This window comes from Hypomesus nipponensis, chromosome 8 (genome assembly GCF_054491055.1).
Source record: "Hypomesus nipponensis isolate SF chromosome 8, ASM5449105v1, whole genome shotgun sequence".
NCBI classification, from domain to species: domain Eukaryota; kingdom Metazoa; phylum Chordata; class Actinopteri; order Osmeriformes; family Osmeridae; genus Hypomesus; species Hypomesus nipponensis.
In genome coordinates this window covers 14,204,413-14,225,278 of record NC_140368.1, presented here as the reverse complement: position 1 = coordinate 14,225,278, position 20,866 = coordinate 14,204,413, and the positions used below count along the sequence as shown (strand labels likewise).

General features: G+C 41.5%; 1 protein-coding gene and 2 long non-coding RNA genes across 3 annotated transcripts; 1 reads left to right on the top strand and 2 right to left on the bottom strand.

The window, feature by feature from the left end:
- The first annotated feature begins 876 nt into the window (after nucleotides 1-876).
- On the top strand, nucleotides 877-17,761 carry LOC146275266 (uncharacterized). Its single transcript, XR_014766236.1, has 3 exons — nucleotides 877-937; nucleotides 8,041-8,122; nucleotides 16,903-17,761. It is a non-coding gene; the product is annotated as an uncharacterized LOC146275266 (long non-coding RNA).
- Nucleotides 4,560-9,986, bottom strand: LOC146275268 (uncharacterized). Its single transcript, XM_084702424.1, has 5 exons — nucleotides 8,565-9,986; nucleotides 7,480-8,446; nucleotides 6,193-6,354; nucleotides 5,905-6,000; nucleotides 4,560-5,607 (listed from the first exon to the last, which is right to left on the bottom strand). The coding sequence occupies exons 2-5, from the start codon at nucleotides 7,612-7,614 to the stop codon at nucleotides 5,503-5,505; spliced, it is 498 nt and encodes a 165-aa protein (XP_084558550.1). The 5' UTR covers nucleotides 7,615-8,446; nucleotides 8,565-9,986; the 3' UTR covers nucleotides 4,560-5,502.
- Nucleotides 10,942-12,658, bottom strand: LOC146275267 (uncharacterized). The gene is made up of 3 exons (XR_014766250.1): nucleotides 12,595-12,658; nucleotides 11,583-11,671; nucleotides 10,942-11,017 (listed from the first exon to the last, which is right to left on the bottom strand). It is a non-coding gene; the product is annotated as an uncharacterized LOC146275267 (long non-coding RNA).
- Nucleotides 17,762-20,866: the final 3,105 nt, after the last annotated feature.

Genomic DNA, 20,866 nt, shown 5'->3' with positions numbered 1-20,866 from the left:
GTAGCAAGCTAAACTTGTTTACATGCCTACAGTCTAGGTGTTACTAGTAACAGTTACTAGCAATGCTAAAGTATCCTGTATCAAGCACCTGCCTTTCTCCAGTTCTTTCAAATAGATTATCTAGACAGGCGTTAGCAATAAGCCAGACTGCTGTTCGTTTTCTGGCTATTTTTCGGAAGCTTCCCCTCTAATGCCGACTACAGCTAGTCTAGCTAAGGTCATTTGATGTGCGTAGAAACTTATTTAGCATTCTATCTGGTGTGCTATATTATATAAGAAATGTTAGCATTGCTAATAACTGTTAGCACAACATCATAATGTCCTTATAGCTTGCGGTTGCAATGAGCAGACTGAGTGTTAGCCTTCCCTGTACAGCCTGGAACACAGCATTTACGACCGAGGTCCATGTTCAATATCCTTGTTATAATTCAAAATGTTCTTCTTTGTAATTCCTTATAAGTAGCTTACACAGAGCAGCGCGCAGCTAAACTAGTATCGGAGATAGAGGCCACCTCGGGCTGGTCTGGATGTAAATTCGGGGGCGTGACAAAGATACAGACCAGAGCCAAAAAGGGCGGTCCCCGGTCCTACGTAGGACCGGTAGCTTTGTTGAAAAGCTAGCGTTTTACAGCCAAATTTTTTCTTTTTGAGATTTGAATAGGTAAGAGGTGTCAATGGACTTTGATATTCACGGTATGTTCATTTTACCCACGAACTGTCGTTATTCAACTATGACCAGGTAAAATCGGTTTTGCAGTCATTTGCCCCTTTAAGCAGCGGTTTCGTCTATATTTGGAGGCCATGGGACTGGATACAAAGCCGGATGCCAGAAAGGTAGCATTACTGCTTACAATAGCTGGTCCAGAAGCCGTCGAAGTGTACAACACTTTCGTTTTTGATGAGGAGGGTGACGGTGCAAAATTGGATGAAGTGCTGAGTAAGTTTGAGGCTCACTGTTCTCCAATGAAAAATGAGACATACGAGAGATATGTGTTCCGTTGTAGAATGCAGCAGCAAAGTGAACGTTTTGATAGTTTTCTGACTGACCTGAAGATAAAAGCACAGTCATGCAATTTTGAAACACTGAGGGACTCGATGGTAAGAGACCAGATCGTGTTTGGCATTGGCGACAAAAAGGTCAGAGAAAGGCTACTAAGAGAAGCGGAGCTAACGTTAGAAGCAGCCATCAAGATATGCCATGCAAGTGAGATGTCCCAAAAGCATTTAAAAACATTCAGTGAAATGGGAGTTGTTAACGTGAAAGAAGACGTGGATGTTGGTGCCATCTCAAGACCTGATAATGCTCGTCACAGTGCGCACAGCAGACAGAAGAAGGACTCATTCTACTGCAAAAGATGTGGCACACGCATACACTAAGGCAATGTCCTGCCTTTGGTAAGTAATGCAGTAACTGCTAGGGTAAGAACCATTTTGCAAAACAGTGTTTTTCAAGAGGAAATGAGAAGCAGAAAGGGAAATATGTTAATGTTGTGGAGGACACTGATTTGAGCGACACATTTTTTGTTGGCACGGTGAACTGTGAGGAGAAACCAGAAGATCAGATATTTGCTGTTAGAGGATAAATGGATAGTACCACTACAAATAAATGGGACTATAAATCACACTGAAATTAGATACTGGTGCAAAAGCAAATCTGATTAGCATGTCTGACATCAAAGCAATGAGAAAAAGACCAAAACTTCAAGGAAAGACACTTGCATTGAAAGATTACAATGGACAGAACATTGACCCCCCTATTTTGACGATCTGAAACGCAAGTATCAAAACGCAAAGCGCAAGTAACTTTGTGGGCGTGACTTCAGCTTGGTTGTTATTTTGCCGGCGGGATAAATGACTTTGCGCCTGGCGCAAATCTAAAAAGGGTTGGTCTGAAGTAGCTGCATTACTAATGGGTGTGGTTTGGGCGTAACGTGCAATAAAACAATCAGAGCATCATCTCAAATTCCCTTTTAGTTCCATAGCGAATTGCTTTTATAACGGCGGATTTGCCAGGCGCACGCCAGCGGTTCACAGCCGAGGAGATCGACGTTGTCGTCAGGGCCATAAAATATAGAGAAGTGACATTGTATGAGAAAAGCAGAGCAGTTTTCTCATTGCACTAAATTGCCCACTCATGCTACTCATTCAAATTATTATTCTTATTTTTACATATATATATTTTTTAATTGTTAAATTTTAAAATTGTTTAGTTCTTAGAATTAGTTTAAGTAATGTACTTAATTTATACCAGCATATGTTTATTGTTTGCACCTTCCTACCAAAGCAAATAGCGTATTTGTGTAACATAAGCTTAATGGCGAATAAACCGAATTCTGATTCTGATGGGCATGGGAGAAGAAACCTAACCAAATTAGCTTCGGTTAAACAGTCATGGGAGGAAATTGCCACCGTTGTTACAAATGAAGTTCACATACATAGAAATTTCTTATGAAAATCTTTTTATAATCACTGAAGAAATGTAACACGCCATAAATCAAAACAAAGTAACTTAGCTTCGCAGAAAGAAGACCCTGGCCCCGCCAGCAGTGTGCACGGACCAAGCTTGCGCCCTTAAAATAGCATCTGAATATTACGGCATTGACTTTAAACCACGTTTTTCCTGGTCAGTGGCGGAATAGTTTTTCGGAAACTGCAAAATAGCACCAGGGAACGTTTGCGCCGGAACACGCCTCCTTTTTCGCTGAACCGCCCACGGGAGCTTAAAGTCATTTCGACGTGCGTCTGTGGAGGGAAAAGTCGGCTTTGCGTCGAGTGCAAACTAGGAATGACACTTGCGTCGTTGACTAAGTCAATTGCGCTGGGTGCAAGATAGGGCCCTGAGTGTTTAAGCACCTGCAGGCTGCAAGTTACAGTGAAAGACAAAATGCACCACTTACTTTTCTCAGTTGTTCCTGAAGGACTCGATTCACTGCTTGGTGATAAAGCCTGTGAAGATTTAGAGCTTGTGAAAAGAGTATATCGAATCAACACTGACATGACAGCCTCATCTGACACTGTTGACTCAATAGTGCAGAATTTCTCAGAGGTCTTCAAAGGTTTTGGTGCACTGCCATTCACATACAAGATTCAGCTTAAGGAAAATACACAGCCAGTTGTGCATGCTGCAAGAAAAGTTCCAGTAGCATTAAGGGACAGTCTGAAGAAATAACTAAAACGAATGACCACGCTTGGTGTGATAAGGAAGATTGTGGAACCAACAGACTGGGTCAACTCCATGGTCTGTGTGAAGAAAAAGAATGGAGAGTTAAGAATATGCATGGATCCGAAAGATCTCAATGAAAACATCAAGCGTGAACACTATCAGATACCCAAGCATGAAGAGATCTACAGTGAGATGACAGGCACCAGATACTTCTCAAAACTGGATGCGTCACAAGGTTTTTGGCAACTCAAGCTGGACGAAAGTAGCACCAAACATTGCACTTTTAATACACCTTTTGGCAGATATTGTTTCCAGAGTCTACCTTTTGGAATGATATCCGCATCCGAAATATTCCACAGAGCGATGGAACACATCATTGAGGGACTAGAAGGTGTGCAAGCTTATGTTGATGACATCATTGTGTGGCAATCAACACCCCAACTGCACAATCAGAGACTTACAAGAGTTCTGGAGCGAATACAAAAGTATGGGCTAAAGCTCAACAAAAGCAAATGCCAATTCGCTGTTCAGGAAATAGTTTTCCTTGGAGATAAGCTGTCAGCACAAGGCATACAATCTGATCAAGAGAAGATCAATGCGATACTCAACATGCCACGGCCAACAGACAAGACAGGCGTACTACGCATAATGGGAATGGTGAACTTCATAGGGAAATTCATACCCAACCTGGCAGCGAAGACATCATGCATTTGTGACCTACTGCACAAGGATAATGATTTCAAGTGGACAACTTCACCTGAGAATGAATGGCAAGAGCTCAAAAGCACACTGACCACTGCAACTGCACTGACATTCTTCGACCCAACAAAGAGGATTAAAGTGTCTACAGATGCATCAAAGAATGGAATTGGTGGATTGCTTCTACAGGCTGAAGGTGAGCATTGGAAACCAGTAGCATACACATCCAGATCCATGACAGAGACTGAATGTAGATATGCTCAGATAGAGAAAGAATGCTGTAAAACCTGATGAGTAAAGTAAACTCAAATAGTTCAAGGAAACCGATTGCCTTGAACCATTTAAGTTAAATAACTCAAATCCTTTTAGTGAAAATAATTGCTTAAATGGAGTATTCCTAACTCAAGTATTTATTGTTAGGTATACTTAAGTAAATGAGTGACTAGTACTAACTCCATTGTTTGTATTGAACTTAAACATATTCATTATTTAAACTTATTTGTAATATTTGTATGAACTCATTAAAATGATGTAAAAGCAAATATATGATTTATATCTGCCTTACTTAAATAGCTTGTGTTACAACAACTCAAAAGGGTATAGCAGCTACTCAATTCATTTAAGGAAACTGATTGCCTTGAACCTTTAAATTTGCATTAACTCAATTCAAATACTATGTTAGATGCAATGGATTTATTTGAACAAATATGAGTCTTTGACCACAACATTACACATTATGCCATTATTACACATTATGAAATTACAAATAATTTCAATCAATCTTTACAAAAAATAAATCACTGAACAAATACATTTTCCTCACAACAGTTTCAAAAATTATAAACTAAAAGGTTGAAACGTTTTTTTAAAGTTATCATTTTATAATTATTTACCATCTCTCCATTCCTGTCTCCTCTCCATTCCCCTCTCCTCTCCATTCCTGTCTCATCTCCCTCTCAATTCCTGTCTCCTTTCCATTCCTGTCTCCTCTCCGTTGCTCCCCTCTCCATTCCTGTCTCCTCTCCCTCTCCATTCTTGTCTCCTCTCCCTCTCCATTCCTGTCTCCTCTCCCTCTCCATTCCTGTCTCCTCTCCCTCTCCATTCCTGTCTCCTCTCCATTCCTGTCTCCTCTCCCTCTCCATTACTGTCTCCTCTCCATTCCTGTCTCCTCTCCATTTCCGTCTCCTCTCCCCTTCCTGTCCATTTCCCTCTCCTCTCCATTCCCCTCCCCTATCCCTCTCCATTCCCCTCTATTAACAAAATGTTGGGCTTGCTTAAGAACTATCTTAACATAACTAACTATGCTACCTAATTAAACTAGGAGTGCTCTTGACATAACTAATTAAACCAACTGTGCTTGATCTCAGCAGCCAACAACAAGTCATTTTAAACCATGACTGCTGGAAGTATTGGTGCAGGACGTCCCCTGATTACACCAGCTGATTTTTCAAGGCCTGCAACTTAGGTTTGAGCTGCTTTCTTGTATCGTCTAGATTTAATAGGACTACCTGAATGAACTCAAAAAAGCCACTCAACTGCGCCGGATAGCTCAAATTGAGAGCATAAACCAAGCTGAACAACACCACCAATGCATCAGTCCAAGATTTGAGAGTCATAACAACCTGATCCTCCAGGATGACTTAAACATGGAGAGGTTGAAAGGGAATCCCTGCAGCCGTGTCCTCTTCAGCCACCACGGCCAACAGCGCCACTGCCCCCACCTGGAATGCTTCGAACTGCTCCTCCTGAAAGAGGGAGTACACATGAGGTCACAGAACATGTGTGTACCAAACACGTCAACTAAGATAGGCTTATTAATCAGATATAAACCTTAACTGGTACTCCTGGGAAACATGAAATTAGTGTTCTTCAAGTATTCACAGGTGTAGCATAAAACAGTTAACAATGGTATGGTAGAGGGAAGACACTTGATTGCAGAGGTGGGACAAAGTCCTCAAGTCTAAGTCTCAAGTCTTTTCATTCAAGTCTCAAGTCAAGACAGGCAAATCTCAAGTCCAGGGAGAATGAGAGATTAACGTCACCTTGCAACTCTTGAAGATCACTGATGAGTCTTCTTTTAGGTACAGTGGCAGACCAGCCAGTGCTGCTGTTGTAGTTGCACTGATGTCATTCTTGTCCTTTTACACAAAGAAAGGTTTTTAACTGAAACATTGAATATATAATTGTACAATTTTATTTCATCGATTTTATTTGATGCAACATTTAATTGTATTTAATTGACCATAAAATGTGATATCTGTTTCATCATTTCAGTCATTATTATTGTAATTACTTCCAACCTTTAGTAAACATATTAATAGCACCCTTACCTGCTCCTCATATGCCATCAGCAGATCTGCCATCTTCTCACCAAAAGCTCCAGTCTTCCTCTCTTTGTAGAGGTTGAGCAGCTGTGTAGTGTTTTTATTGAGCGCAGCAAAGAAGGAATATTGAAGGCTTTGATTTGTGATCCTATGGAATTCGCCATAGAGCTGTAACAAACACAAAAGCATAGAGACATCCAATAATGAGCCTAAATCATAACAAGTCCATATTGGAATTCATAAAGTGGTCTGATTCATGTGATTCCTTTAAAAATTTTGGACAACCGTTATATTTCCTAAGCATATCTGTAAAGGGCAAGCAGGTTGCAATGAAGCTGTTATTTTTCAAAGTTTTCCAGAGTAAGTGTCGAAGTAATGTATTTTTTATAGTGCTGTCAAACAATTAAAATATTTAATCGCATTAATGTCAGTTAGTTAACTCGCGATTAATCACAATTAATCGCACATTTTTATCTATTCTAAATGTCCCTGATTTCTTTTTGTCCCAATCTTTTTTCAAATTTTAATGCTCTTATCAACATAGAAAAGTGGTTCGGATTGCTTTGTGCAAATACTTTTTTTTATTGAAAACAACATTGCAATCGCCTGGCTTTGACGAGGGGGCAGAGAATTCGCATCAGCTGTGTGCTTGGCCATCAAGTGGTATTTCAGACTGGACGTGCTGCGATGATAGCTCAGTTTACAACGACAAAACACACAGATCACTGGTCTTGTCAATAGAACCATTTGGCAACTTTTTAAAAGCAAACTTTCCATTCAGAATCTTATTGGCATCCATTCGGCATCTCGCGCTCGTCATCCACTCAAAACGTAACGTTAGCCTACTACCAGAGAATGTCTAATATCCGTAAACGGGCTCTGCTACTACTCTTTGGCCAGCTCGCAAGCCAAACGAGTGTTTGGCGTGCCTGTTGTTTTGTTTCCGGTCTAGCTAGATCCGGTGTGGTTTTGTAGTTTTTCTAACGTCGGTAGTTGTTGCAACAGCATGTGAAAAAAACTACAAAGTTTGCTAGGCCAAAAAGAGCGTTAAAAGCGCGATAAAATAATTGACGCCGTTAATTTGGGTTTGCGTTAACGACGTTAATAACGCGTTAAACTGACAGCACTAATTTTTTACATAAATCATGAACCGTTTCCCTGATGAAATTATCGTGAGGACAATGTCACAATACATTTTTTTTTATCAAATCAAGCAATAATCAATGTTGGTTGTTTGTGTTTAACACACAACACCTTTGTTTTTTGTGTAGTGTCCCATTATGTTTTACTTACTTGAGCTTCAGAGAAGAGCCATCTATCTTTCAATTCTGCGATGGGAGGAGCTAACGTCACAATCTCTTCACGGCGAAGTGGAAAGGTGCGCTGCATGTGCTGATGGACGAGAACCATGTCTCTGTCAGCTGGCATCTTCTTGATTCCTCCAGGATCTCCATCCTTCTTGTCTCCAGTGTGTCCTTGTTCTCACCACAGGGATAGTTAGGGAGGAACCTCTTCTGGGTCGTTTTATGTTGGTCCGGGATGGTGTACCCGTCGGGTTGCTGCGGCTGCACTTTCCTGCATTCACAGCCACATCTTTTATGCCAGCTCTGCTTAGCTTAGTTCTGTAGTTGCCCATCTTGAAGCGAAGACTGTTCTTCCATGCTTCACATCCTGTTTGGGAACCTCTCTGTCAGGCAGGGGTTTTTATTCACAAGGGCATCTGCAGCCTTGCCTATCTGTTTGCTACTCGGATATGCCTTATGTCTATACATTTCCGCAGCCATCACATCCAGTATGTTATGTTTTTGATCCCTGGTTAACTTTAATATTTTGTCTTCCTTCTCAAACGCACAGTTGCCCTCTCTTAATGCAAACTCCACCTCGTATGAGAATGTCGGAACAACAAAAACTTCAGGCCATCTACAGAGGCGCTCAGGTGACTATATCTGATAACAACACTGTGTCATCAGTGCTGGCTGAACTCAGATCCAATTCAGTTACTTTAACTAACTTGACAGTTGCGATAGATGGCAGGTCCTCTATATTGACTAAATTGCATAAGGCATTATCAAATTCAGGGTCTTGGAATTGCAGGCGAAAGTCATAGTTCAGGTCAAGCTTATTTTTCAGATCCAGTATGAGGGCATTCACAGTCTCAGGGCGAGAGTGCAAGTTAAGCTTTTCAGCATTAACTTCATCCAGAATCACCCTTAGCTTGAGGACATTAGGCGTTGCCATTTGTACAACTGTGTAGGGAAGCCTGTAACAAACAAAAAAGATACTGCAAAGGTTAGTGTATGTTTCAGCAGCTACTGTGCCTGCACAGCAACATTAACATCTGGTGCTCCCTTATTTAATCAGTGTAAAATAGTACTCACTAACTGTAATTGTATTGCTTTGTCCAGGTACTCTATAGCTGTGCATGCAGGTATGACAGGCTGCTGCTGGATGTCAAGCTCCTCGTTTAATCTGAAACCGGAATGAAATGTTTAATGTGAGGATGTGTGAGGATAAGTTTGCTTGACACTTTGTAGGCCAACAACAGCATTTGGTCAGTCAGCTGATGCAGAGGTTTGACTGTATGGCCCTTTCTTTCATTAACGACCATCTCATATGAGCGCAAATGCTCAACATACCAAGAATCAAAGGCTTTCAGTACAAAGTAGATATCACTGCCAATCAGTAAGACGTTTTTGATCTCCTTAAACTCAGGCAAGGCTGCACATACCCCAGTGCATACAAACATCCCAGCCACAAAATCCATACCATCAATGGTTACCCTTTTTGTAGTATATACACTATTGCTGTCTGTGATGCTCAAAATGAGTGCATGTGTATCTGTCGGCAAAGACTGTACAAAGAGAGATTCCACTTTTGAAGTCTGGAATGGTGGCTTTAAAAATCTTGGTGATGACATGTAGAATGCCATACTCTTTTGGTGTCTCTCTGCCATAGTTTTATGAACATTTTTAAAGTTCTGTGTGTGGCGAATAATTTTCTTGAAAACGTTGTGTTTTCCCTCGAACCTCATTGTCCAAAGATGCACCAAAGGTAGGGCTGCACGATTAAGGCCAAAATGATAATCACGATTATTTTGATCAATATTGAGATCACGATAAATTATCACAATTATTTGTTGATTATAACCTAATCAAATTTTATTGTCACAATACATTGTACTTGCATAATGGATGTGTATAAAACTCATAATATATAGCCTAATCAATAAAAAACAAATACGGCAGGGCTCAGCATTAAGGCTTGTCCGCTTGTCCGGGACAAGTGGATTTTTTTTTAGGGCAAGTGGAAGAGAAATGTACTTTCCCCACTGGACAAGTTAAAACTCACACAAAATAAAATGGCACGTTACTTCATCTTTTGTTCCACTCATTACGTTTATTTTACCGATTTTATTTAACCGAATTCTGCATGAGCAAAACACAGATCTGTGTTCGCTCGAGTGGCATAGTCCCAAGATCTCTACAGACCTTGCAGCTAATTTAATGCTCAACAATTGAACGGGGGCTTATTACTTGAAAGAGGAATTATTTACTGTGTCGTCTCAGTTACACTAGGGCTTTGGAAAATTGTGCCAAGGTCAAATAGTCTAATGGCTAGTAGAACATAACATTTCAGAATAATTTCAGTAAATCAAGCAGCGCTGCAAGACCCAGTTAAAAGTTATGCAGCTAGCAAACGTTAGCTAGCATCGCTAACGACATTGGCTAACTCAACTAGTAGGCTATCCTCTGTATTTGCAAGCTATCTAAACTTCTAAAATATATGTAAGCTATCTAAAATAAGGCTTTAGGGATTAGCGAAGGCAGGTCACAGGTAGTTTTTTTTGTTTTCTTTGTTAAGATAGCAGCCTTATGACCAACTTCTATCTGTTGCGGAATTTTTCTCACGTTACTCTGTCTGTAACCGTCTACATCTAGAAATTGAGCTGCAGGTAACAACTCTGACTGGCTCATGGAGGCAGGTGAACAGACATTAGGTGTATTCGACTCCACGCAGCGCCGCAGCCTGCAGATTGGAGAAAGAGTTTACCATAGCCCAATACATAAAATGACACATTTTCCGACTTAAGGAGACGTTTATAACTACTCCCCGACAGCAAGCAGCAACTCTCGCTGGTCGTTTCACTCAGCCACAGCCAATGTCGAACGCACCTATTGGTTTACGGAGCGATAGATTGGCTTTGCAAAAAAAAACTTTGATACGGAGCGTTCTATGAAACGGCATGACGCATTTTAAATATCGCTCGATCACGCGAATTGGGGTGGGAAGGAAGTGGGTAACCGAAATCGTGATTAAAATTTGATTAATCGTGCAGCCCTAACCAAAGGTCCGAAACACTTTATGAGGTGAGGGTAGTGCTCGATGAAATGATGCTTCGGCCGTAACTGCAAGTTAGGAAAGACCTCCTGAAGAAGCTGCCTGTGATCTGCAATCTTGCAAGCCATGTACTGAATAGTATCGTCTGTGAAAGTATGTGACACAGCAAGCTCGACTATGTCTTTTAACTCCATTATGACCTCCCAAAATCTGTCCCCTTCTGGAACTCTTGAGCCAATAAGAACAAGAAGCAGTCTTAGCAGAGCGTGGTTCTCATGCCCATTTCCCCCTATTGTTCCTCGATTGGCAAACGTTAGTGGAATTGGGTGGGGGTGGTCAACTTTGTCAAAATGTTGGTAGGGAAAAGACAATATTTCTTTATTTAGATCTTCCAAAGAGAAATACTTATTTTTCATCATGCCTTTCAAACACAGGGCCAGCTCAACAGGAACCACACCTTCAAACAGGTCATGCAGTATGTCAGGTGGAAATCCTGTGATCGGGTGGAAATATGACAGATGATCAGAGAGGGCACAACTTTTTTTAACACCGTAATCATTTTCACAACCATCATTAAGTATTTCTTGAACAAGCCGATCATGTTGATTTTTGGTTCTAATCTCACAACTACCAGTGGTTGCATCTGATACCTGCATGTCTTCCTTGGAAGTGAGGCAAAACCGACAACAGTATGAACCTCTAAAACTCTCCTTGAAACCGGTTAGCCCATGTGCACCAAGGTTATCGGCCGCAACACAGTGGACTGTACCTTTGAGACACTGACCAAGTGTCTCGATATAGACACCTTGCTCTTCAAGGGTCTTTAGGTCGTTTAAGAGTGGCGCTAACACTTTTGCATATCCAAAAGTCTGTATATCATCTGTATTGCACAATAGGGCAAGTTGCATACAGTGTAGTGCTGAGCGATACTTCAGTGGTAGGCTAGCCAATGTCCAATAAACTGCACATGTTTTGTAGATTTTCCTTGAGGTTCGAAGAGGGTTTACAACTTCGAAAATCGTCAATATAAAGAATGACAGGTAATTTGAGTCCCTCACTGGAGAGAAGTGGATTTTCTTGACAGTAAGAGCTGTTGTGTGGTAGCTTCTTGGACTTTCTGCAATACATCTGCTTTTTTCAGCAACTCCTGCAGAGATGAGAGAATGGGCACATACATACATGAATGCTGTAAAGACTCAATAAGGTACTCTACAGGCTTAACAAGTGGAAACTTATAATATGACTTCCTCCTCTTAGCAGTTGACAATGGAGCATCAGATGTAATTGATTTGTGCAAAACGTTACTCTCTGAGACTGCTTGGACAATATCACTTACAACTGTGGCAGTTAAAGTGCAGTTATGTCTTTTCAGTACTTTCGTAACAGCTTCTTCTACAATAGGTTTTGATAGTGCAAACAACTCATCAACATGCTCAATGATTTCCTGTGTTGCCCTCTCTGATACATGGAGAATAGTTTGCAGTTTCAAAAAGAAGGCTGCCAAATTATGTTCCAATTGGTCAGCTAAACCGTCAGTGCTGCTACCGGCCACTGGGTTGGAATAGATAGTGTCTTCATCTGAAAGAGCTGCATCTTGACAAGTTCAATATCCTGGGAATCATTTGATTCATTTGGCACTACAACAGACACATCGTAATCAGAGTTATTCTGATGTTCTCTGCATTTGTGAGAATTATATGTTGAGTACACATTTGATTTAAACCTGCAGTCCATGAATGGACATGGAACAGTTTGCTTCATTTTTAAATGTCCCCTTAGATGAAGAAACATATCCCTCTCAACAAATGGCTGCTTGAAATCACACAGAGGGCAATGAAATGCCAAATTGTCTGCCACACCATGTGGGTCACTGCCTGCTACCCTTGTCTCAGTAACATAAGGTCTGTGTACTCTTGACATGTGTATCTTGAGTGAATTAAAACTGCTAAAAGTGCATTTACAGTTGTAATACAAACATGGTAAGGGAGAAACAGTAGAATACTGTCCATGTTGAAGTCTAATGTCTCAGTAAGCAGACTTTGATGGGACTAGAAAAAGCACATATCTTACATTTCCACATGACTTTGGTCCATGAGCTAAGCCACACCTGAACTTAAAATAATCTGTAGAAAGAAAACATAGTAGCCAAAATAAGGCAGTAACATTAATTTGATATAATTGTGTATTAGCTGTACAAGCAACAAATATATTGAATAATGCCTTAAATTAAATCAACAGTTTGATATCATTTAAAAAAATCTAAATCCCATTGTCCTTACTGCGCAACTGGTGAAAATTGCATGTGTATGAAACACACTGAATGATCTTACCACTTGAAGCCCAACACAATCACCACGTGGAGCCCAACACAATCACCACGTGGAGCCCAACAGAATCACCACATGGAGCCCAGCACAATTTTGCTAATGTTAACAATGTTATTAGGTTACGTTAACTTAAGATAACTCAAAAATTATGTGCAGATGTCAAAAACCCTAATGGATGAAAAGAGACTTGTTTCGTAGGAAAACTAAATGTTAAGAGAAAGTGCACGCTTTCCTCACAGTAATGTCGAAGTTAACGTTAGCTTTCAAATATCTTGCTAGCAAGCTAGCTAATAAAAGAGAGAACAGGACACAAAAACCACAGAAAATTTTCTCTCTTATCTCTTCACTTTCTTGAATATCTCTCTTCCCTCTTCACTTTCTTGAATTTCTTTCTTCTCTCCGCTTTCTTAACTGAGCCGTTGAGCTCATAGAGTTAATATAACTAGAGACAGCTACTTCTGTCTTTCAAGATGGCGTCCCCATTCATTTCTATGAAAAGTGCTCAGTGGCGCAGTGAGGCAAGCGAGAGCTCCTAATGGACCGCGCCATCTTTCCAGACCGACTCGTCCGGTCTTGCGCAGAAGCTTGTTCCTAGCTCCAAAACTCGTGCATGCTTGCAACTAGCTGTTTACGTCATACTTTGCGACAACCAGTCGCGAGCTTGTGAGCTGGAGCTAAGGCATTGCAGAAAACTGTCAGAATGTGGTACAAGTCCGATCAAGAAGCAGATAGCCTACATGTGAACTTTACGAAAATCAATATTAGTACTGTAGTATTATACGTGCAGGGCCTATACGTTGTTCTTTTTGCTTCACGTTTATAGTTTAACTGCTTATGTATTGTGTCAGATAAATAAACTGTAAACCTGAATATCTGGCTCCGTCGTTGTTCTAGCTTTGCAAAGCAAATTAAGGCTATACCTTTGTAACTATTATAATGATGATGAGTGTTGTTTACTATTACTATCTTATTGTTAATGCCATCGTTGTGGTGTTAACTGACTTAAAGTTCTAACAATATAACAACCATAACAATATTGACGTTATCAGACATCATTTACTCATCTTTGTCTTTGCCTCAGAATAACATGTCAACAATATAAAATGACACCGTAACATGCCACGATATTATAACTAATTATATTAGGCTATAATTACGTTTAGTCATGCCATGAGCATAATAGCGTTCATTACAAAATGGTTTAAAAATGATTGAAATTAACTCTACAAACAACCGTCATGTATGTGCAACCATTTGTAAAACGTGCTACAATACAGGCAGGCAGCTGTAGATTATCAAATCCTTTCTCCTTGTTCTCATTCAGCTTAGGTAAATCAGCGATTTGCTGATTCTCCCTTTTGTTCTCGTTCATTGTTCGTATCCGCGAGCACGTTTCCAGGAAACTTTTCTTGACGTAAGCAAATAAATGGGCTGCTAGTTTACCCATTTCGGATTGGTTTCAATCTTAGCAAAAATCAGGAAAAAAATCTATGAAAAAGCTAGTAGTATGAGCCAGGTTCGAGAATCGAACAAAAATTATTGGGGGAGATAGTTTTAGATATGTTGACTGGAGTTAATAGAATAAAAACGACCGGACGAGTCGGGTAGAAAATCGGAAATGCAATACCACCAACATCCACCGGGGCTGTTGCCTCAAGCCGAGAGTCGAGGGGTGGGGGCTTGGTTGCATAGAGTTAATATAACTAGAGACAGCTACTTCTGTCTTCCAAGATGGCGTCCCCATTCATTTCTATGAAAAGTGCTCAGTGGCGCAGTGAGGCAAGCGAGAGCGCAAAACTGGACGCAGCCATCTTTCCACTTCCGTGTCTTCCGGTCTAGCTTTAAACAGTGGCTCTTTTTTTCCCTAGCTCCGAGACCTCGTGCACGCTTGCAACTAGCTGTACACGTCATACTTTGCGACAACCAGTCGCGAGCATAGATTTATATGGTTACGAGCCTATGTTACGAGCGTGTGAGCTAAGGCATTGCAGTGGCAGAATGGGGTTCAAGTCCGATAAGAATCACACACATGATGCAAACTTAACGGAAATTTATTCTGTCACTGTATAGTATTCCTTTCACTTGTTTTTTAGAAATAGGCTATAGGGCTAAATATAGGGCTATTCTAGATGGAACTCATCACATAGGTTGTTTTTTTTCTTTGTGATATAAGTATGATTTCCAACGCATTGTATCGGATGAAATAAACTGTTAGCATGAACAGCTCCGTCTTTGTTCTCGCCAGGCAAAGAAAGCTTTATAGTTATTTTGGTAACCAAAATCTTCCATAATACAGACTTAGCATAGCTTACTTTCTTCACACTGCCTTCAATTTAACATCAGTGTAGAAATATGGCCATGTGTTTTATATGTTCATCCTAACCAAACGCCTATTAATGGATATAACGTGATCTAACAAGACTTGGTAATAATGTAATAAATAAAAGCTTGAGAACTGTGTCTAAAATATACTTTATTGGACATTTGCCTTTGAAAGGGGAATATTCGCAGAACCATATAGGCTACACGACGTTTCCATCAGATGTAAGTGGGGGTGAAACATTTAGTCACCGAGGACCTTCATTGTCCCACAAAAGCAGTCTGGCTTGATGACACGATCAACAAAAGAATAATGGGTGTGTTTAACAAAAGCTTCTGAAGGCAAGACTAATATTATTTAAATATAGGCCTATATAATTTCCTATTGTGGTTACCGGTTAAAGTATTAATCTTCGTCTTTGCTCCAGGCAGACGTCAACAATCTATGCTCGCGCTTAACATATTATATTTGCCATCATGTCATGAAAGTTTTTACGAAAAATCAAATCTGTTTTAAAATAACAGGAATAAACTATATTAACAACATGTCATGTATGTGTGACATTTGCTTAACTTGCTGCAACAGGGCAGGCAACTCAAGCCAGTGCTCCCTGTGCTCATTCAATATAAGTCTATGGCTCATTCAGCTCCATGTAAATCGGCTATCGGCCAATGTGAACTATTGTGCTTGTGCCCTGTTAGTATCCGCAAGCACATTTGCAGGCAACTTCTATTGACGTAGGCAAATAAATGGGGTGCTAGTTTACACATTTTGGATTGGTCTCAAACTAAGCAAAAATCGGGATAAATTATTCTATGAAAAAGCTAGTAGTATGAGCCAGGTTCGAGAATCGAACAAAAATTATTGGGGGAGATAGTTTTGTAAATGTTGACTGGAGTTAATAGAATAAAAACGACCGGAAGAGTCGGAAACCTAACCGTAATGCAATACCACCTACATCCACCGGGGCCGTTGCTTCAAGCCGAGGGGCGAAGGGTGGGGGCTTGCTTGGTTGAGCTGAGCTGGGTCAACGTGCCGTGTATCGTCACGCCTGGCTAGTTCTACTTCACACAAACAACAGCATGTGAGTGCGCTGCGTCGATGTTAAATAGATCGCTTGTCTAGATCCCCAAAATGCTGTATGGCGTCAATAATATTGGTTTAGGGTTGTAAACTGCATTAATGGGATCTAGACGCTACATTTCCTCCCCCCCCCCCCTTCTTTATTGACAAGTGTTTTCTGAAATAGCCCAATCCTCATAAAAGATGCTATGTGGGTTCTTTGATTTATTTATTCAACTGTAATCTCATTGTTCAAAGCTGCTAAAAACAAAAACAAATTCACAATGAAAATTACTAAGAAATGAAAACAACAGTGAGGTTTTAATGGTTTTACAAAAAATTTTAGCGAGAAAACGCCCCCCCCAAAATGTACACTTACATCCAGAGAAGACAAATCCACTGTCTTACGATTTTTCTTCCCTTAGCATCGATGCAGCCTCAAGCTGCCTATTAGCCACAAATCTGCGTAAGCTCCCGGGGCAACTGGAAATTGTGAACAAAGATCGCTTCTCGGCCTTTTGGCTCATATCAGTGACTCAATTGGTTCAGAGAGCGATCGACCGGCCGGTGGGCGTTACCCCTTTTCAGTTGGTGTCCAATTATTTTTGTGTGTTTTGTGTTAATTTGCATTTTCACTGACCCAGATTTCTGTCTCCCTTTTGTTCACAGGTCCACAGCCGGGTGCCGGAGCCAGTGCTGGAGGAGGAGTCACTCACCGGAATTTTCCATCTTCCACTGGCCCAGCCCAGTGCTGGGCCAGGTGAGTGCCTCCAAGGCCAGTACTTTTCCGGTCCCTCTGTGGGCCTTGTCTTGTGCTTGTATTGTGTTTGTTCTGTGTTTTAGCCTGTTTTCTGTCTAGTTCCCCCTTTTTGGTTGTGTAGCTTGTTAGCTGTTTTTGTCTGTCCCCCCCCCTCCCTTTGGGGCCTACTTTGTTGTCTTTAGTGTTGTTTTTTGGTGTTATAGTCTTGTGTTTTGTAGTGTTTGGTGTAGCCTAGCCACCAATTGCTTGATTGGTGGCAGGTGTGTCTGGTTAGGTGTTGTCAGTGTTTTTCCGTTGAGTGTGAGTCTCCATCTTGTGGCCGTTTATTTATTTAGCTTTTGTTTAGTCAAGTGTTGTTTGGTTTTTTTCTTGTCCCCCCCCCCCCCTTTTTTGGGCCTATTAAGTGTTGTCTTAAGTGTATTTTGTTTTTAGTCCTTTGTGAGTGTTAGTGTTGTTGGCATAGCCTAGCCGCCAATCCTAGATTGGTGGCAGGTGTGTCCTGTCTGGTTGGTGTCAGTGGTTTTTTCCGTGTCTCGTGAGTGTTTGTCTCCATCTTGTGGCCGTTTTTTTGTTTGGTTTTTTTGGATTTATTTAATTATTACTTGGTTTTTGTTTGTCCTCAGTCTTTGTTAAGTGTTTTGGTTTAATTTTCCCCAGCCGGTCCCTTAAGCCCCTTATTTTAGGAATTTCATTTAGGTGTTTTTGGTGGTAGTTTGTGTATAGTCCAGTTGCTGTTTGTCACCCCCTCACTTTTGTTCTGTAAGTCATTCCCTCGCCCTACCCCCCCCCTCCCCTACCCCCTCCCCCCTGACCTGTGTTTTTGTCTTCCCTTACCCTGTTGTGTTGGTGTGCCCCCCCCCCCCCCCCCCCGTTACCTCTCGCTGTGTCACCCCCCCCCCCCCCTAAGTGTATTGACCTTTGTTGAGTGTTGTTCGTGCCTCCAAAATGTCGGCCGCTCGTGCTGGCATGAGGAGGCACAACAGTGTCCGTTTTATGTTCAAGGTGGTGGGAGGAGTGAAGGTGGAGATGTCCAGGCTGGACTTCTCCAGGAAGGTGCTGCAGAGACTGCTCAGGTTCACCCCGGCCGACCTGAACTGCATCGTGGCCTTGCCTGCCGGGCAGGGCTTCGATGTCAGTTTCAGCGTGGCTGAAGGAATTCTGGACACGTTTCGAAGTAAGCAAAGATCAAGTGACCCAAACGTTTCGCGTGGAAAAACTGACTGACAACACCTTGAAAGTGGTGATTGTCAGGATGTTTAATGAGACTGTGAACCCCGAGGATATCTGTGTCTGGTTGAAAAGGTACTGCACAGTTAAAGGGGTTCCAGTTAGAGTGAAGGATCTGGATGGCATATGGAACGGAGCTTGGAGGGTGCCCATCCAGCAGGTTCCAGATACGACAGGTTTTGAAGGACTGAGGCAGTTACCCTCAATCATAGTGTTGGGGGAGAACAGGGGCTTCGTGCACTACGTGGGACAGCCAAAGTTGTGCAGAAAGTGCATGAAGCAGGGGCACCTCGCGGAGGCGTGCCAGGAGGTGGTGTGCGGCAAGTGTCGGGAGATTGGGCACGTCTTCGCGGAGTGCCCCAATGGGAGGGCTTGCAACTTGTGCGGCGAGCTCTCCCACCTGTTCAGAGACTGTCCTCGGTCCTTCGCCAACAAGGTCCGGGCGAGCAGGGCGCCCGCAGAACCTGAGGTGGCAAAGGAGAGACCCGAGGAAAAGAGGGCGGAGGGAGAGAAAGGAAAGGAGGCGGAGGAAGTGGGAGAGGCGGAGGAAGTGGTGGCGGACCCTGTTTTTACCCCTTTTAATCAGGTGGCCGCCGAGCACGAGGAAGCGAGAAAGGGCGGGGGAGAGGAGGCTGGGAGCTCTGAGGAGATTCTGCCAAATGCAGAATTCTCTGCATTCGGCAGAGAATTCATGAAGGGCACTTAGGTGTCGAAAAATTTAAAAGAAGGGCCATGCCAGACATACAGGTACAAGCAAACTAAAGAGCCCATGACTGTAACTGATGTACCAACAGCACCATGGTACAAAGTAGGGATGGACTTGTTTCATCTTAAAGGAAAGGACTACTTGGTAGTCATTGATTATCTCTCAAATTATCCTGAAATGGCATTACTATCAAGTACTACTTCCAGCTGTGTTATAACTCATGCAAAATCAATCTTTGCCAGACATGGCATTCCATATACAGTAATGAGTGACAATGGACCATGTTTCAACAGCAAAGAGTGGCAAGACTTTGCAAAAGCTTATGATTTTAACCATGTAACATCCAGCCCTCTATATGCACAGTCCAATGGAAAAGCTGTAAAAGGAGTCCATATTCTCAAACAACTCCTGAAAAAGGCAGCTGACAGCAGCTCAGATCCTTACCTTGCTCTACTCAGTTACATTGCATCACCTTTGGAGTGTGGGCTGTCACCTGGTGAGCTACTGATGAAAAGGAAACTCAGGACAACACTTCCAAGCTACTCGAAGCAAAAGAAACATCCTAAGCTGGAACAAAAGCTAAAACAACAGAAGATGATGCAAAAGACTTTCTATGACAGAACAGCTAAGCAGGTTCCGCCTCTGTCAGAGGGAACATCATGTTCTTATTTTCCTATTAAATTCTTGTTATTCACAGTCTCCATCTAGTGGCAAAGACAACATCCAACAAGATTAGCTGACTACAAAATCAATATGTTTATTCTTGCTAGCCCAAAGTTGTAAACAAAAACATCTAGAGTGGATGTAGAAACAGAAATCACCAAAAAATCATGAATTAAACTGCGGCCACACCAGAATCCTTACTGGACGTCTGCCCCAGTCTTTTTGGAAGGGAGCCAGGACCTTCTGTGTGGCCGGCACAGTTGAATATGTCCCTCTCTGAGTCTCTGCACTCTTCTTTCAGTTAATAGGCTGCCTATATATCTAAATAAATTATGTTTCAATATAGGCTACTGGAAAGCCTTAATAGTAAACATGCTCAATTTATTGCTCTGCCTTGATTTGAATTGGAAGTTGAATAAAAAATTTTTTTTACTACTTTAACAGATTTCTAATGGACATAAATGCACATAAATTATGTGTTGGATTTTCTGATCATATGCAGAGCTGCAAACTGGCTGCATATTCCTGCTTATTATGTGCATTCCTTTTGCACATTACATTACAACATAAAAATCCATCAAGCATTGTATAGATACAGCAATGTTCAATCATGCACATTCTGAGATTAAATGGATGGTTGATTGAACAGTTCTTGACTTTCTGTCAAGATATATGTGTACTATAGAAAGAGTGAGAGAGCGTAAAGAAAGTACAGAAGATACTGTATAGTCAGAGTGTGTGATATTCAGAGAATGATCACATTAACACTTGTGTACAGTTTATGACCTTACCCACAATAAATAAGACACCTACTGTACAACAACACAAAGAATCTCATCAACTGTCCATCTCTGAAGAGAATGTGCTACAAATAGCACAATATAATTGCATTATGAATAAAGGTCTCTGATTAGCATTTCAGCAAGGTGTGAGATTGTCCCTAGTGGGTGTGATCGCCAGTTTGAAAGATGGTGCAGGGGCATGAATGTGAGCTAATCTCTGGGACATTCCTGTGTGAATGCAGACAAGCGACAAAAGGGCTGGTTGGCTCTAACATGAGAATGAGCGATCATTGCAAGGAGACAGGGAGCAAATAATTGCTAAAGCTAAATAAAGTATTCAGATAACAGCAATAAAAGAAAAAGTGCAAACACAGTTTTCTCCATGGGTAGGGTGTGGATCTGAGTTGGCATAGACAGAAAGACGAACAACAATATGATCTAAAATATCTCAATTATTTCAGCACCTTTTATCTAAGTTAATGCATTTTGACACCC

Excerpts from the sequence above, each read along its gene's own strand:
- LOC146275268 (XM_084702424.1), bottom strand. The coding sequence starts at position 7,614 with ATGCCAGCTGACAGAGACATGGTTCTCGTCCATCAGCACATGCAGCGC. Across the intron at positions 6,355-7,479 it reads GGCTCTTCTCTGAAGCTCAA|CTCTATGGCGAATTCCATAG; the intron begins GTAAGTAAAACA and ends TGTTTGTTACAG. Across the intron at positions 5,608-5,904 it reads TGATCTTCAAGAGTTGCAAG|GAGGAGCAGTTCGAAGCATT; the intron begins GTGACGTTAATC and ends TCCCTCTTTCAG.